This window comes from Pelodiscus sinensis, chromosome Z, assembly GCF_052426305.1.
Source record: "Pelodiscus sinensis isolate ZL-2025 chromosome Z, ASM5242630v1, whole genome shotgun sequence".
In the NCBI taxonomy this organism is placed as follows: domain Eukaryota; kingdom Metazoa; phylum Chordata; order Testudines; family Trionychidae; genus Pelodiscus; species Pelodiscus sinensis.
In genome coordinates this window covers 3,748,526-3,764,949 of record NC_143085.1, presented here as the reverse complement: position 1 = coordinate 3,764,949, position 16,424 = coordinate 3,748,526, and the positions used below count along the sequence as shown (strand labels likewise).

Sequence of the window (16,424 nt, the reverse complement as noted above, 5' to 3'; positions counted from 1 at the left end):
CAAAGTATCTGTGCCTAAAATTCTGAACATGCCAGAATTGATGCCAGAGAGGAGGAAAAGGGTGGTATATGCTTCCATGAGTTTCCTCACAAAAGACAAAATAAAGTCAGGAAAGCAAGCTCAATGGCTGCTTTGTGCTGGAGGAGTTTAAAGCAGCTCTATTAGGGATAAGAATCTGGCCCTAGGAGTAATAGGTCTCAGTACCATTTTTAAGCATAGGCAGAACTTCCTCAAAACCATATTAATTGACTCTCTTGTAATACTTTCTTCCTTCAGCAGAAATACAAATAGTGTTAGAAATCAGGGTTTCGGTTTTTTAAAGCAGTTATGTATTTTTTGCAAAGAAACAGAAAAATGGGGAGAGGGAAGAATATTCAAAATGGAAAGAAAAAGTATGGTAAGTGAAGACTAAACATATAGGCCTCACTTTCCCTGATCAGGTGTCCTCTGCAGCATGGACGAGACTTTCAGCAGGGTGTTGTAATCCTTGAGTTGAGACAGCACATTCAGCAGCAAGACAATGGAGCGATTCATATGAGATGCAAAGCTGCCTGGGCGGTCAATTTCATCCACAGGGATTCGCCAGATTCCCTGAAAAGAATTCAAGAGAAGAAGCCTTTAAAGATGGATCCGTGGTAAAAGAAGATAAAACTAAAAATATGGATCAGGTTCCTCTGCGTTCTGTGGTTGCTGTTTCAGTGTGAGTCGGGGTACAATGAATGAGGTAATGCAACTGTTCTTTAAATAAAGAAATCTGGATAAAGAACACAGTCTTACAAAACCCAAAGCACACACCTTTGACATATTTGCCAATGAATTCCTGAAAAAGGCAAGAGAAGGTTAATATTATGAAGGTTTTTCCTGAACTTGGCACAAGTTCAAAGATTTTAGTGTCACAGAAACCAAATCTTATTATCAAAGAAAACAAACTGAATGTTTGAATACAGTTTTCCTGATCTAATTCACAGACTTGCAATTGAACTGTCAGTCAGCTACTGTAAGCATGTATCTTCAAAAAGGCTGTTAACATAAAGTCTTTATTTGCTTGGTGGCTGTGCTGATATTACTATTAAAGCATTAGCCACGGAGCAAGAAACCTCTGACCTGGTATTAATAATGTGATTCCTCAGTTTAATTTCCCCACTCGCAAATTTTAAACACACTTGTGCTCACATCCTGAATTTTAACTAAATCTCAGGAGCCAAAGGAATCTTTGGGAAAGACACTGCAGACAAAAGCAATGCTTAACAAATATGAGGGGATTTCCCCCCAATATTAATAAAATGTGTTTAAGATGGATATCAGCCAGATTTTAAAAATTATGTTCAAACAACACACATAAATCAGTAGTGGTGGCAGAGATCACTGACAGCCTGGACTGGGGTCATCTGAAAAAACAAATATGACCATTGCTATACCAATACCTATTCTCTTATTATTTCCCTTGTTTAATGACGGAAATTCTCCAGGGGTACATCTGAAGAATGGAAACCTCATCTTGACCATGCTGTTCATTAAAGCTGTAGGAAGAATCACATTGATTTGAGAATGCCCGTTAAAGAGTAAATCTTGCTTTCCAAACTTGTCCAGAATATGAGGCAAATATTTAATCATTCCTTCTTGTTTAAAATGGATGTTAACTAACGTGAATTCTAGTAAACATAGAACTGCTGGAATTTTTAGTGGTTATACGTTTAGACCAGTTTTTTAGCTGGTTTCATGCAAGAACTGGCTCCATCTGTTCCCGTGCTGACACTGATAAAGAGAGTCAGCAACGGGGAAGGGGGGCAGGTGGCTCCATAGGAGTGGATATGCACTAGGAGGTGGCTTGGAAGCTGTTTCTCATGTGTAGCAGCTCCCACCTGCCTCTCTTTATCAACGGTACTGCTGCCTATCAGATGCAGGAACAGGGAGGGGGGAGAGAAGGGGAGAGGTGAAGGGAAGAGAGAGGGAGATGGCTCTGTGGGAGTGAGTGCTGTGAGGAGCCAGCTTTTAATCTGGCTCCCTCCTACCCCACTGCACTGCTGTCTCCATGGGCGCTGATACATGCAGGGAGCTGGCTTGAAAGCTGGCTTCTCACGTGTGCTGTATCCTGCCTGCCTCCAGTCCATGCTGCTGCCTCTGTATCAAAGGCAGCAGCATGGGGGGCAGGCAGCAGCATGGGGGGCAGGCAACTTTGCAGAAGCCAGTGCTCATGGGGAGCTGGCTTTTAAACCCAGTTTCCTCCGAGCATTGGCTCCTCCCGGCCTTCCCCCCGTGCTCCCCCCGTGCTCCTGTCTCTATGGGAAGCAGTGGGGAGGAGAGGAGGCGCTGGGGAAGCCGGCTTAAAACCTGGCTCCCCACGGGCACTGGCTGCCACTTCCCCAGAAGAAATAAGGGGGGAGGTGCACGTCATTATTAGGATTAATTGATAAACCCAGGATTATCGATAATTGTATAAATGACTACACCCTAACATTTCTAGTTTAAAAGTCTTGTTTTGTTATTTTTAGCTGTACTGTAATGTGAACAAAGTTCTTTAGAATGTATTGAAAGGTGGAAGTGAAGAAAATGATTACAGAAACTCTCTCCCCCCCCCCCCAAAAAAAACCCACCACACATGACAGCTAAACATCAAAAAGAGCTATGTAAAAAACCTGTCCATGGTAGGTCTGCCTACTACTTTTTGGTGAATTTGCAGCTCTACCCCCATAAATGTATTTAAAGATTTGTAAACTACTTATATTTTCTCCCCAACGGGGGCCAATTTTCCATGTTTTCAAAAGAGTAACACTGACTTAGGCTATGTGTAATGTTCTGCAGACTTTTCTTCCTCTTGCTTTCCACAATGCTCTTTTCCCCCTTGTTTACATTCACACTACCCCAGAGTATCAGAGGCAGCAGCACAGAGTGGCAGAGGTCTCCTCAGGAGTGGGATTGGAGTGCACTGGTTGCCAGTCTCACACCTGGGGACTATAGAAAAGTCAAGTAACCAATGAAGATTCATGAGGTTCATAGACTATTCAATTAACCGATATTTAACATCCCTAATTAAAGCCCTGTGATTATGCTTCTTGGGTACACCAATTCTAAAGATACACCAAGAAGCCAGGTTATCATTAAACTGGTTTCCAACAAAACCTCAAAAGAGGAGTTGACCTCAATGATGGCAACACACAAGTAGATAAAACAATCTTCCTAGCTGATGCCGCTTTGGTTCTTTTATAAATGAATCATAGGAATGGAAAGCAGCTAGCTGTGTAATCTCCTAGTTTGTTCTGACAGGGCACACAACCCTGTAACCCAAGTGTTCCCTATGGATAGATTATGGCCCCCTTCAGACAGGGCTGCTCTTAGTTTCACCCAGATGCCCCTCTTCTAGGGCCTATACGTCCTTATAGACCCAGTTACCCCAAAGTACAAGTCTCTCTATTCAGGTACAGGCAGTACCCGAGTTACGCGGATCCGACTTATGTCGGATCCGCAGTTACAAACGGGGATTTTCTCGCCCCGGAGGACTGGAGCGGCAGGACGCCTGGTCCCGCTGCCCGCCTCCTCTGGGGCGAGAAAAGCTGCTCCCCGTCTCCCTGGTCTGCTGGGGGAGCCAGCAGACCAGGGAGACGGGGAGCAAAGTGGTGGAGGACCCAGGCTGGACCCGCGGCACTTCCAGTTGATCTGGAAGCGCCGCGGGTCCGGCCCGGATCCTCCGCCACTTTGCTCCGCGTCTCCCTGGTTTTCTGGGGGGGGGACGCAGCTAGTGCCCCCCCCAGCAGACCAGGGAGACGTGGAGCAAAGCCTGGGGCCTGTGGTACAGCAGGTGGGGCGCTGCCGGTTGGTCCCGCAGCACCGCTCCTTGGCGCTACTGGACCAACCCAGCAGCACCCCAGCTGCTCTGCCCCAGGAGTCCTGATTCAGCCGCTAGTGATCAGTTTCAGCAGCAGCTGAATCAGGACGCCTGGGGCAGAGCAGCTGGGGTGCTGCTGGGTTGGTCCAGTAGCGCCGAGGAGCGGCCGCGGTACTGGACCAACCCAGCAGCACCCGAGCTGCTCTGCCCCAGGCATCCCCAAGTCAGCCGCTGCTGAAACTGACCAGCGGCTGACTACAGGAAGCCCGAGGCAGAGTTGCTCTGCCCCCGGCTTCCTGGAATCAGCTGCTGATCAGTTTCAGCAGCAGCTGACTTGGGGACGCCTGGGGTTCTTAAATTGAATCTGTATGTAAGTCAGAACTGGTGTCCAAATTCAGCCGCTGTTGAAACTGATCAGTTTCAGCAGCGGCTGAATCTGGATGCCAGTTCCGACTTACATACAGACTCAACTTAAGAACAAACCTACAGTCCCTATCTTGTACGTAACCCGGGACTGCCTGTATATATGGCCCCTTTAGGACCAATCCCAAAGTACAAGCCCTCTATTCTGATATATATGGCCCCCTTGGTCCAATCCCAAAGTGCAAGTCCCTCTGTAGGGTTGCAGAGGGCCTTTGGCCTAGCCCTTCAGTGAGATTCTCCCACACAAGCTAAGGAGCAAGGCTGTGGTGGGGTGGGAATGTAGGGGGACCCAGGCCCTCCCACTCCACTGGGTTCCAGCCTAGGGCCCTGATGGTAGTGAACTTTCACTGTCTGCTCGGTGGGGATGCCTGCCAGAACATGCTGAGCTCCCGGAGGACAATCCTCCGCCCTGGGCTCCTTCCTACCCCCTCCAACGCTGGGCGCTGTCCTCTGCGTGCAGCTCCCCGGGTCAGTCCCAGTCCAACAGTCTCCCTGCCCAATGCAGTTGCTGCAGCTGTTGTGGCTCCTGGGGCGGCCGGCGCAGTTCTCTGAGCTCCTGCCCCACCAGCTATTCCCTCTGACTGAAGGGCTGCCTGGGCTTTTATCCTCGGCCTTACTCTTGAGCACGCCAGCAGGATCGTAGGGGTGGGGCCTGTTTGGCCAGGGGAGCTCCTGGAGCTTCAGTGTGGAACAGCACCGCCCCTTCACACACGCACTTCCAGCTTCCAGAATGCTCAAGTTCAGATGAGCACAGTTTACATGGTTTCTTTTATAAAGTTATGGTATTTCCATATTTTTTTACTGAACAAGAAAAAATAATTAATATATAGTCCTATCTACATATAGATCTTACTGTGCTGAAAAAAATACAAGTATGATACTTAACTCTAAGCTCATCTTCTTTCAATGTTCTACAAATACAGGAAAAAGATTTAAAACAAAGCTTCCTCAACGGCTCTTGCACTGATTTTTCATTGTCTTGCAATGAACTATACAGATTAGTAGAAGTATACTTTGTTAAATATGACTCCTCCCCATGCCATTTATTCAAAGGAATTTGCCATTAAGAACCAACTATCTTGCTTGCTTTCCCTCAGTTACACTTTTAAATTTTGACATGATGAAACACTAGCTGTTTTAACTGACAACCAGAATCCTACCAGGATTTCCAGCTGAAATGGGATCCTCCTCAGACTCACAATCCGAGTTAAAGATACATCCTCATTCAGAGTACTCCCAGAATAATTCCACACATATATACAGAGAAGGATCTATTCAAGTTTTCGCTGGCTGTCATCTACCTCCAGGGAAAACATACTTCTGAATTCAGAACACAAGTACTGCAATAAAAAAAATCTATTTCTCAGCATTCAGAAAACCTGGCACTCTTAACTAGAACAAAACACACCATACTAGATACACTTGCTGGAACTGCCACGGTACCAGCTGGGAAGCAGACAGGAAAAAGTTAGTTGGATGTACCATTAAGTTTTCACATGATTTGAAACGCCAAGTTTTTAACCAAATGTGCCCTTTAATCTACTCATATAGAACAGTGCAGACATTTTAGATCCATCACAGACAATATTTGCAATCCTCTTCAGGGTTTCTATTACTTATAATCAGACCATCCAGGCCACTTGGGACAGGCTCTTCCACCCGATCAGTCTCTGAGTGGAATTTATGTTCAAAACAGCACTCTGCTGCACAGCTTCTGTGCGCCAGCCAGCCTAAGGCCCTCCTCCCTTTGGTTACAGCCAACTGAGTTGTTTACATGGAACCAAGGGAAGGAGTGAGAAGCTTTCAAAAGCTTCAAATGCTTCCAGGGTTTCAGAACTGCAATCCTACTAGAAAAACACTCTGCTCCCCCTTTAAAAAAAATTACAATCCTGTTAATAAAAATCTGCAACCAAGTAAAATCTGAAGAAAACAAAAAATTAATTGACTTCTACATTAATATAAATACCACAAAGAACGATGATTACATTGTTCATTTTCATATTTATTTTAAGTTGCTGCAAAATTTCCAGTTGCTGTAGAATCATCAGTGAAGCAAGAGGGAGAATCTTGCTGCAGTATTCTGTTCCAGCTTTTAATGCACAGTACGTGAAGGGTTCTGGACATGATTCAGAAAGTATCTATTGTGCCCATCTCAGCCATTCTGAAAACAAACAGGCAAGAAATGCTAGCTCCTCCATGTGGCTTATTTTAGCATTTTTTGAAGGAAAGGGATTCCCCAGGGTTTAGGAATCTCTCTTTGGTGGGGAAAAACCTGACAGTTCTCAACAAAATGAGCTATCTGTGTCTTTCTACTGAAACTGTATAAAAGATCCATCGTCTATAGCCAAGCCCTTCGATACAACCGCATCTGCTCTAATCCCACTAACAGAGACCAGAAACTTCAGGATCTCTACCAAGCATTTATAAACCTCAACTACCCACCTGGAGAAATAAAAAAACAAATTGAAAGAGCCAGACGAATACATAGAAACCATCTACTTCAAGACAGACCCAAGAAAACCAACAATAGAATACCACTTGTCATAACCTACAACCCCCAACTTAAACCTGTCTAACACATTATCAATAAACTACAACCTATACTGGAACAGGATACTAAACTCCGAGAGGCTCTGGGGGACAGACCCATAGTCTCCTATAGACAACCACCTAATCTCAAGATGATTCTTACCAACAACCGCAGGACATACCACACTAATACCAACCCTGGAACCTTCCCTTGCAACAAACCCCATTGTCAGTTTGTCCACATATTCACTCTGCTGATACCATTAGTGGACCTAACCAATTGAGTTATAAGATCAAGAACACATATTCCTGCTCATCCAGAAATATAATTTATGCTATCATGTGCCGAAAGTGTCCGTCTGCTATGTATGTTGGACAAACGTCTCAGACACTTCGCCAAAGAATCAATGCCCACAAAACAGATATTAGACAGGATCACAAAGAAAAAACAGTTGCTTGCCATTTCAACCAGAAAGGGCATTGTCTCAATGACTTGATTACCTGCATCCTGCTTCAAAGACCTTTTTACACAAGACTTGAAAGAGAATCCTCTGAACTGTCATTCATACTTAAATTCGACACTTTTCACCTAGGTCTAAACAAAGACATTAACTATCTTACCCATTACAAAGATAGCTTCCCCAATTATCACCTCTAATATCATTAGCTCACAGACATTTACCTCCCCGCCCCTCCTGTTCTGAAATTTGATTTGTCCTTTTCATATAAGTTCATTTTTTTGATTGTATCCTTTGGTATATATGGTCATGCCAATTTTCTTCCACTATCTGATCTGAGGAAGTGGGTCTGGCCCATGAAAGCTCATCACCTAATCAACCATCTTGTTAGTCTTTAAAGTGCTACATAATCCTGTTTTTTTTTGCTTCAGCTACACCAGACTAACTCGGCTACATTTCTATCACTGTACAGGCAGTCCCCGGGTTACGTACAAGATAGGGACTGTAGGTTTGTTCTTAAGTTGAATCTGTATGTAAGTCGGAACTGGCGTCCAGATTCAGCTGCTGAATCTGGACGCCAGTTCCGACTTACATACAGATTCAACTTAAGAACAAACCTACAGTCCCTAAGTCGGAACTGGCGTCCAGATTCAGCCGCTGCTGAAACTGATCAGTTTCAACAGCGGCTGAATCTGGACGCCAGTTCTGACTTACATACAGATTCAACTTAAGAACCCCAGGCATCCCCAAGTCAGCTGCTGCTGAAACTGATCAGCGGCTGATTCCAGGAAGCCGGGGACAGGGGCTTTCTGTAGTCAGCCACTGGTCAGTTTCAGCAGCGGCTGACTTGGGGACGCCTGGGGCAGAGCAGCTGGGGTGCTGCTGGGTTGGTCCAGTAGCGTCGCCGCTCCTCGGCGCTACAGGACCAACCCAGCAGCACCCCAGCTGCTCTGCCCCAGGCGTCCTGATTCAGCCGCTGCTGAAACTGACCAGCAGTGGCTGAATCAGGACGCCTGGGGCAGAGCAGCTGGGGTGCTGCCCGGTTGGTCCAGTAGCGCCCAGAGCGGCGCTACGGGACCAACTAGCAGCGCCCCAGCTGCTGTACCACAGGTGTCCGGAGCAAAGCCACGGAGCACGGGGGCAGTGGGACAGCCTAGACGCGCCGTGGCCGTCCTGCTGCCCTCGGGCTCCGTGGCTTTGCTCTGCTTTGCTCCCTGTCCCCCTGATCTGCAGACCAGGGGGACGGGGAGCAAAGCGGCGGAACACGCTGCCCGCGTGCTCCGCGGCTTTGCTCTGCTTTGCCCCCCCCACCCCCGTCTCCCTGGTCTGCAGACCAGGAGGACGGGGGGAGGCAAAGCAGAGCAAAGCAGAGCCAAGCCGCGGAGCGCGCGGTCAGCTGACAGCCCAGACGCGTCTGGGCTGTCAGCTGGCCGCTGCTCTGCCCCCCCCCATCCCGCTGGTCTGCAGACCGGGGGGTGGGGGGCAAAGCAGAGCCAAGCCGCGGAGCACGTGGGCAGCGGACAACCCTGTCCGCTGCCCGTGTGTTCTGCCGCTTTGCTTCCTCTCCCTGGTCTGCTGGAGACCAGGGAGAGGAAGGGCCCCGTTCGTAACTGCGGATCCGACATAAGTCGGATCCGCGTAACTTGGGGGCTGCCTGTATAAAAGCAGTAACAGGTTACGTGTTTGAGAATTCTGAGCATTGGGTGACTAAGTATACAAGTTACTGGATTTGTTATAGGATTTCTGTTTTTGCCAATAGTTGTTAAACAAAAGGAGTGGCCTCTGGTCACACTCAAGATACTCCTACCCCCTGAAACAAACGCACTATAACATAGTCAGGGGCTTCCAGTTACATCAGGCTTCCCTGAAGGGATGTGAATAGGTAATCAGTTACCTGATAAGCATCACCCTTGTGCTGCTCCCTGGGAGCTGGCTGCAGAGCCCACAGCAAAAGCTTTCTGGGAATGGGGCTGGCAGCTCCTGCTGGCCCTGAAACTAGCAGCCGGCTTCACTGTGGGCCTTGCCTGCAGCACATGTAACCGATAGGATTTTTAACAGTTATACAGTTACATTTTTTTAAAACCGACTTTTTACATCCTTAGTAGAAGGTCAGGATTCTGCAAAGCCCAGTAGTATACAACTGCAGAAAAGCTGCTGGACCAAAATGGTAGTGTGAAAGAAATGCTCAGCCTAACCCCCACCTCAAAGTAGGGATGTAAAAGTATATTTGATTAACCAATAACCAAAAATTTATAGTTTAGTGTTAAGAGACTACACACATTCCCCTCCCACACAGCAGTAGAAATGTTTTAGCAGGCTGGCCAGCAGCCCAGCTCAGTTCTGGCTTGTGCTGGGTCTGGGACCTACTCCCACTGCGGCACTGCATTTAAAGTGTATTAGGAGCCAGGCAAGCAATTCTGGTTCGTGCTGAGTTTGGGAGCTCAGACCACTGCCCCACTCCTGGGCAGGGGCTGCTGCCACCCTGTGCTGCTGCCTCTGTTTCAGAGGCAGCAGCCCAGGGTGACAGACAGCTGGTCCTCTAAGGGAGCTGGTTTCTAAATTAGGTCCTCTTGTAGACCAACTCCTTCTTGGCACCCTACGCTGCTGCCTCTGTTATAGAGGCAGCAGCACAGGGTGGCAGGGGGCTCCCCAGGAATGGGGCTGGAGCTCATTGGTTGCCAGCCACACCCCAGAGACTACACAATAGTCAACTAGCCAATAAGAATTCATGATATTAATCGATTATTCATTTAACTGATATTTAACATCCTTATCTCAAAGTGCCTGAGGGAAGGAAGTAGGAAGGGAAGAGGACTGAAAAAATCTGCTCTTTGAGCTTCTTGATTCTAAACAGGAAGTTTTTAATTTGAATTCTAAATTTAATATTTTCAGTTCCTAGAATTAACATAATTTCACAAAGCTGAACTAACTCAGTGTTTATATGGAGTTAAATTGGGTTTCTAACCACATAAAAAGCACACCAAAACTATCTATTCAAAGTGTGTGTGAGAGAAAGAGAAAGAAAGGGTAAGAAAAATTAACAGTCATTTCCTCCTGAATAAGCAATTATCTAAAACCAGAAATGCCTTGTTAAGATGATGAGTTAAGGGTTCAACGAAAATTAGTGAAACAGAAACCAAGGTTTGCAGATAGCCTTTATGATTGCTGGCTTTGGCCATCTGCCAGTTGAGATCTAGGGCGGGGTGGAGGCGGTGGGGTTTGCTCACAAAAGCAGGAGGCTGGAGTTTTTACTCACATTTACAAGGCTCATAGCAGCAATACTAAACTGTACTCTTTTCATGGAGATGCACTGGATCAATAAGAAAGAGCAGCCATCCTACTCAGTGGCTGCTGCAGAAGCAAAGACTAGGGAAAGGAAGAAAGGAAAAATAAATCACTTTGGGCTCTAACTTCAGGTTGTGACTCCCTGTTAGTGCTCCACATTGGATGCATATGCTTCTGTGCTTTTGGTTTGAAATTTTAATAGCAGTGTCCATTTTCCCTGTGCATGAGTCCTACACATAGAATCCTAGGGTTGGAAGAGACTTCAGGAGGTCACTGCGTCCAATCCCCTGCCCAAAGCAGGACCAAACCCAACTCAATCATCCCAGCCAGGGCTTGGTCAAGCCAGGACTTAAAACCTTCTAGGGATGGAGATTCCACCACCTCCCTAGGGAACCCATCCCAGTGCTTCTCCACCCTCTTAGAGAAATAGTTTCTCCTAATATCCCACCTAGACCTCCCCCACAGCAACTTGAGACCGTTGCTCCTTGTTCTGCCATCTGTCTCTCAAGAGAACAGCCTCTCGCCAGCCTCTTTGAACCCACACCCTTTCAGGTAGTTGAAGGCTTCTATCAAATCCCCCCCCACTCTTCTCTCCTGCAGACTAAACAAACCAAAATCCATCAGCCTCTCTTTGTAGGTCATGTGCTCCAGCCCCCTCATCATATTAGTTGTTCTCTTCTGGATCCTCCCCAATGCAGCCACATCTTTTCTGTAATGGGGTCCCAGAATTGGACACAAAACTCCAGATGTGGCCTCCCCAGTGACTAATAAAGAGGAATAATCACTTCTCTAGATCTGCTGGAAACATTCTTCTTAATGTACCTTAATATGCCATTATTAATCTTGGCTACAAGGGCACACTGTTCACTCATATCTAGCTTCTCATCCACTCTAATCCCCACGTCCTTTTCTGATGAACTGCTGTTTAGCCAGTCGGTCCCCAGCCTGTAACAATGCTTGGGATTCTTCCATCTCAAGTGCAGGACTCTGCACTTCTTGTTGAACCTCATCAGATTTCTTTTGGACCAATCCTCCAATTTGTCTAGGTCACTCTGGACTCTATCTCTACCCTCCAGCGTTTCTTCTCTTTTCCTTAGCTTAGTGTCATTTGCGAACTTGCTGAGGGTGCCATCCATCCCCTCATCCAAGTAATTAATAAAGATGTTGAACAAAACCGGTCCTAGAATTGATCCTTGGGGAACTCCGCTTTACACCAACCAGGCATCGAGCTGCTGATCACTACCAGTTGAGCCCGACAATCTAGCCAGCTTTCTATCCCCTTACAGTCCATTTAACCAATTCAGACTTCCTTAACTTGCAGGCACGAATATTCTGGGAGTCAAGGTATATTACATCCACCAACTTCCCCATGTCCACAGAGCCAATCAGATTGGTCAGGCATGACTTGCCCTTGGTGAATCCATACTGACTATTCCTGATCACTTTCCCCTCTTCCAAGTGCTTCAAAATGGATTCCTTGAGGATACCCTCCATGATTTTTTAGGGACTGAGGTGAAGATCAACAGTCTGTAGTTCTCTGGATTGTCCTTCTTCCCTTTTTTATGGATGGGTACAACATTTGCCTTTTTCCAATTGTCTGGGACCTCCCCGATCTCCATGAGTTTTCAAAGATAATGGCCAATGGCCCTTCAATCACATCTGCCAACTCTCTCAGCATCCTCGGATGCATTAAATTTGGCCCCATGGATTTTTATGTCCAGCTTTTCTAAATAGTTCTTAACTTGTTCTTTCTCCACAAAGGGCTGCACACCTCTGTTGCCTAGTGCAGTATTCTAGGAGCTGACCTTGTCTGTGAAGACAGAGGCAAAACAGTATTGAATACTTCAGCTTTTCCCACATCATCTGACGCTAAGTTATCCTTATCAAGTAAGGGTTCCACACATTCCCTGACCACCCTCTTATTGCTAACATGCATGTAGAGAAACCATTCATTACCCTTCACATCTCTTGCTAGCTGCAATTCCACTTGCATTTTGGCCTTCCTGATTATACTCCGGTACATTTGAGGAATAGGTTTATACTCCCCCCCCCAAGCCATCTGTCCAAGTTTCCACTTCTTGTAAGCTTCCTTTTTTTGTTTAAGTACACCAAGGATTTCATTGTTAAGCCAACCTCATGTCCCATACCAAAGCTATACAGGACTGCATAGGTGGACTACCCTTGGTTCCTTCTCTATTTAAAGCTCACAGAGACCGCTCCAAGAGGAATGGAGGGGGGCAGGTAGCAGAGGACCCACAGAGGGACACATCTTAAAGAAGTTCAGTTACTACACACAGGGGGTAATTTATCTTTCTTCTTCAAGCAGCATCCCTATGGGTGTGCCACTTTAAGTGTCTCCCTAGCAGTACCCCTTTAAAGAGATAGCAGGTTGACAAAAGAGTCCATCACTGAAGAAAGTACTATGTTGCCTAGTGCAGATTCTGATCTTGTTACATAAACTATGGCAAAATGGATGGAAATCATGGGCAACAATGACCGTATTACAGCCCTGTGGTTTTTAGCAACTGTAACATTTTTGAGTAGGACTGCAGATGTAAAATGTGATCTAGCAGAATGTGTGTGAAGGGGTAACAGGACCAGCACCCCCCCCCCCCTTGCTGTCTCTCTGGGAGGCAGCAAGGGGAGCAAAGGTGACATAGTGAACCAGCACACATGGAAAGCTATCCCCTCCATGCTTATCAGCTCCCGCCTGCACCTGTTCCCCCCCATGCTGCTGCCTTTGATAGAGAGGCAGCAGTGCCGGGGGGAGTGGGAAGGGGGGATGGAGAGAGGGGAACAGCTCCAGTGTATCTGGTGGGAGAAGGAGGCCAGTGCTGTGAGCTCTGCCCTTCATTCCATGGAGTAATGGGGTCCTCTTCTGAAGCTTTGGTGGGGGCCTCTCCACTACGGGTGTTATCTATAGTAGTAGTCAGTGGAGCCCGGCGGATACTTACTACATTTAAAGTGCAGAGCTGCAATGGGGTTAGCTCCCTGGGATGGCGCAAGCTGGGACTGAAGAGCCCCAGCTTGCACCGCCCCGGGACCTTGAGGCTCTCCCACACCACGGAGACAGTGCTGGCTTCAAAGCCAGCTCCACGCAGAACCAGCTCCTGATACAGAGGCAGCAAGAAGAGGAAGAGACTAGTCGAGTAGTCACTTGACTACTTATCAGGCAGCCAAATACTCGCTTACATCCCTACTCTCCACAGGGTCTCACGCCTCCTGTGAAGATTGTCAAACAGAGGCTGATGGCCTTTTTGAAGCCCTCAAAATCAACCAGGTGACCTGGGACAGTTAAATGAACCCCCAAGCATTCCATGGATACCAAGGGACTGGCCATTGCTCCTGTGGCCATGTGGGAAAGTATTGTGTTGAAGTTGTGGGCAGTACCACTGGAGTCGGACATGGTGGCAGGGACCCTTGGTCTATACTGGCCTCTGAGACCTGGCTACAAGGACTGGGAGAGCCTATGATCTTTTCCTACATGGTTGCAGGATCTGTGCTCCTGAAAGGACCCATTGGAGTGGGATGAATCTGTCTTGGGACCTCAGGGGGCAGGCAGATTGGTGATGATAAACCAGCCATCCCATGCCTCCTATGTTCACATGGTGCCAGGATCCAGAATGGGACCAGGAGCTCGACTATCACAGAATCCTAAAACACTAGAATTGGAAGGGACCTCTAGAGGTCATCGAGTCCACTCCCCAGCCCTCACGGCAGGACACAGTACTATCTAGACCACTCGTCACCAAACAGTAGATCGAGATCTACTAGCAGATCTTGGAGCCTCTGACAGGTGATCCTGACCAGTTTGGCCAGGAATTTATCAAGGGCTGGCACTTCAGTTGTTCCTCCACCCACTGTCATGCTGCTCCTGCCCTCTGCCTTGGAGCTGCCCCCTGGGAACCTCCTGCTTACTGTGCAGGCTGTGGGAGGAAGAAGAGGGAGGGGTGCTGATGTCAGGGTGTCTCTCCGCCCCCCACTCCTGTACCATGTCTTCACAGAGAGAGAAGGGAATGGAGGGAGCTTAGCAATGCAAATCTCTGTCACACTCACAAACACACACTGTCCTTCACTCTTATCTCTCAACCCAACACATACATGGGATTGTTGTTACTTCTGTTACTGCTTGCAAAGTGCGTTAGTTACGGTTTTGACTGGTCTGTACATTTCATAATGTTTGTTTCTCTCTTATGCTTAAATTTAATTCTTTGATAGTGAGTTCTAAAATGCTGAACCTGCTGTGGCTGGAGTAATTATCCCTGTGGTGACTGCTGCTCCTGAAAGTGGCTGGCATGTCCCTGCAGCCCCGAGAAAGACAGAGAGGGGGTCTCCACATGCTGTCCTTGCCTGCAGATACCACAACTGCAGCTCCCATTGATCATAATGTGGGTTCAGTGCCTGTAGATGAGGGGCAGCACAGGGTGCCATGGAGCCATTGCTATACATGCCAGCGTCTTTCAGGAGTGGTGCAGGACTAGGACAGAAGTAACCCTGCCTTAACCCCACTGCTCTGCCACCTAGAAACCATCTCAGTTATATGGTGCCCAGCCAGAGGCTGCTTCCTGAACTCCTGACCCAGCCCTGAACTTCCTCCTGCACCCAACCTCCTGCCCCAGATGTGAGTCCCCCTGCACCCAAACTCCTTCCCAGAGCTTGACCCTGAAACCCTTCCTGGACTGCAATCTCCCACCATGGGCTAAGCCTGGAGCCCCTCCCACACTCCAAATCCCTTGGCTCAAGACCAGAGCCTGCAGCCCAACCTCTTGCCCCAGCCTGGTGGAAATGAGTGGGGATGGGGAAAAAAGGAGACGGGGGTGAGCAGGATAAGGCCTCAAAGAAGGGATGGAGTAGGGTCAGGGCTGCAAACAAGGGGTGGGAAGGAAGTGGAGCAAGGGTATTTGGGTTTGAGGTAGCACATTGAAAAACTGATCTTGTGGTTAAAAAGGATGGAGACCACTGGTCTAGACCACTCCTTATAGATGTCTGTCCAACCTGCTCTTAAATATCTCCACAGATGGGGATTCCACAACCTCTCTCGGCAATTTATTCCAGTGTTTGACCTCCCTGACAGGAATTTTTTCCTAATGTCCTATCTAAAACTCCCTTGCTATAGTTTAAGCCCATTGCTTCTTGTCCTATCCTCACAGGTCAAGGAGAACAGTTTTTCTCCCTCCTCTTTGTATCACCCTTTTAGGTACTTTAAAGTCACCATCATGTCCCCTCTCAGTCTTCTCTTTTCCAAACTAAACAAGCCCAATTCTTTCAGTCTTCCCTCATAGGTCATGTTCTCTAGTCCTTTAATCATTCTTGCTGCTTTTCTATGGACTTCCTCCAATTTCTTTCTTGAAATGTGGTGCCTGGAATTGGACACCATAGACCAATTGAGGCCTAATCAATGCAGAGTAGAGCGGAAGAATGACTTCTCATGTCTTGCTCACAACACTCTTGTTAATGCATCCCAGAATCATGTTTGTTTCTTTTGCAACAGCATCACACTGCTAACTCATATTTAGCTTGTGGTCCACGATGTCCCCACATCCCTTTCTGCAGTACTCTTTCCTAGACAGTCACTTCCCATTCTGTATGCGTGAAATTGATTGTTCCTTCCTCAGTGGAGCACTTTGCATTTGTCCTTATTCAACTTCATCCTGTTTGCCTCAGACCATTTCTCCAGTTTGTCCAGATCAGTTTGAATTATGACCCTCTCCTCAAAAGCAATTGCAACTCCTCCCAGCTTGGTGTCATCTGCAAATTTAATAATTGTACTCTCTATGCCATCATCTAAATCGTTGATGAAGATATTGAACAATACTGGTCCCAAAACAGACCCTTGTGGAACCCCACTTGTTATGTCTTTCCAGCATGACTGTGAACCATTAGTAACTACTCTTTGAGAATGGTTA

The 16,424-nt window shown here is 47.3% G+C and overlaps 1 protein-coding gene across 5 annotated transcripts in view; it reads right to left on the bottom strand.

The window, feature by feature from the left end:
- Positions 1–16,424, bottom strand: part of CABIN1 (calcineurin binding protein 1) — a 257,070-nt gene that overhangs the window by 56,373 nt on the left and 184,273 nt on the right. For all 5 annotated transcript variants that reach the window (XM_089775176.1, XM_075897954.2, XM_075897952.2 and 2 more), the window contains exon 30: positions 428–591. In XM_089775176.1, coding sequence (XP_089631302.1) covers positions 428–591 — 164 coding nt within the window. The remainder of the gene's footprint in view (positions 1–427; positions 592–16,424) is intronic.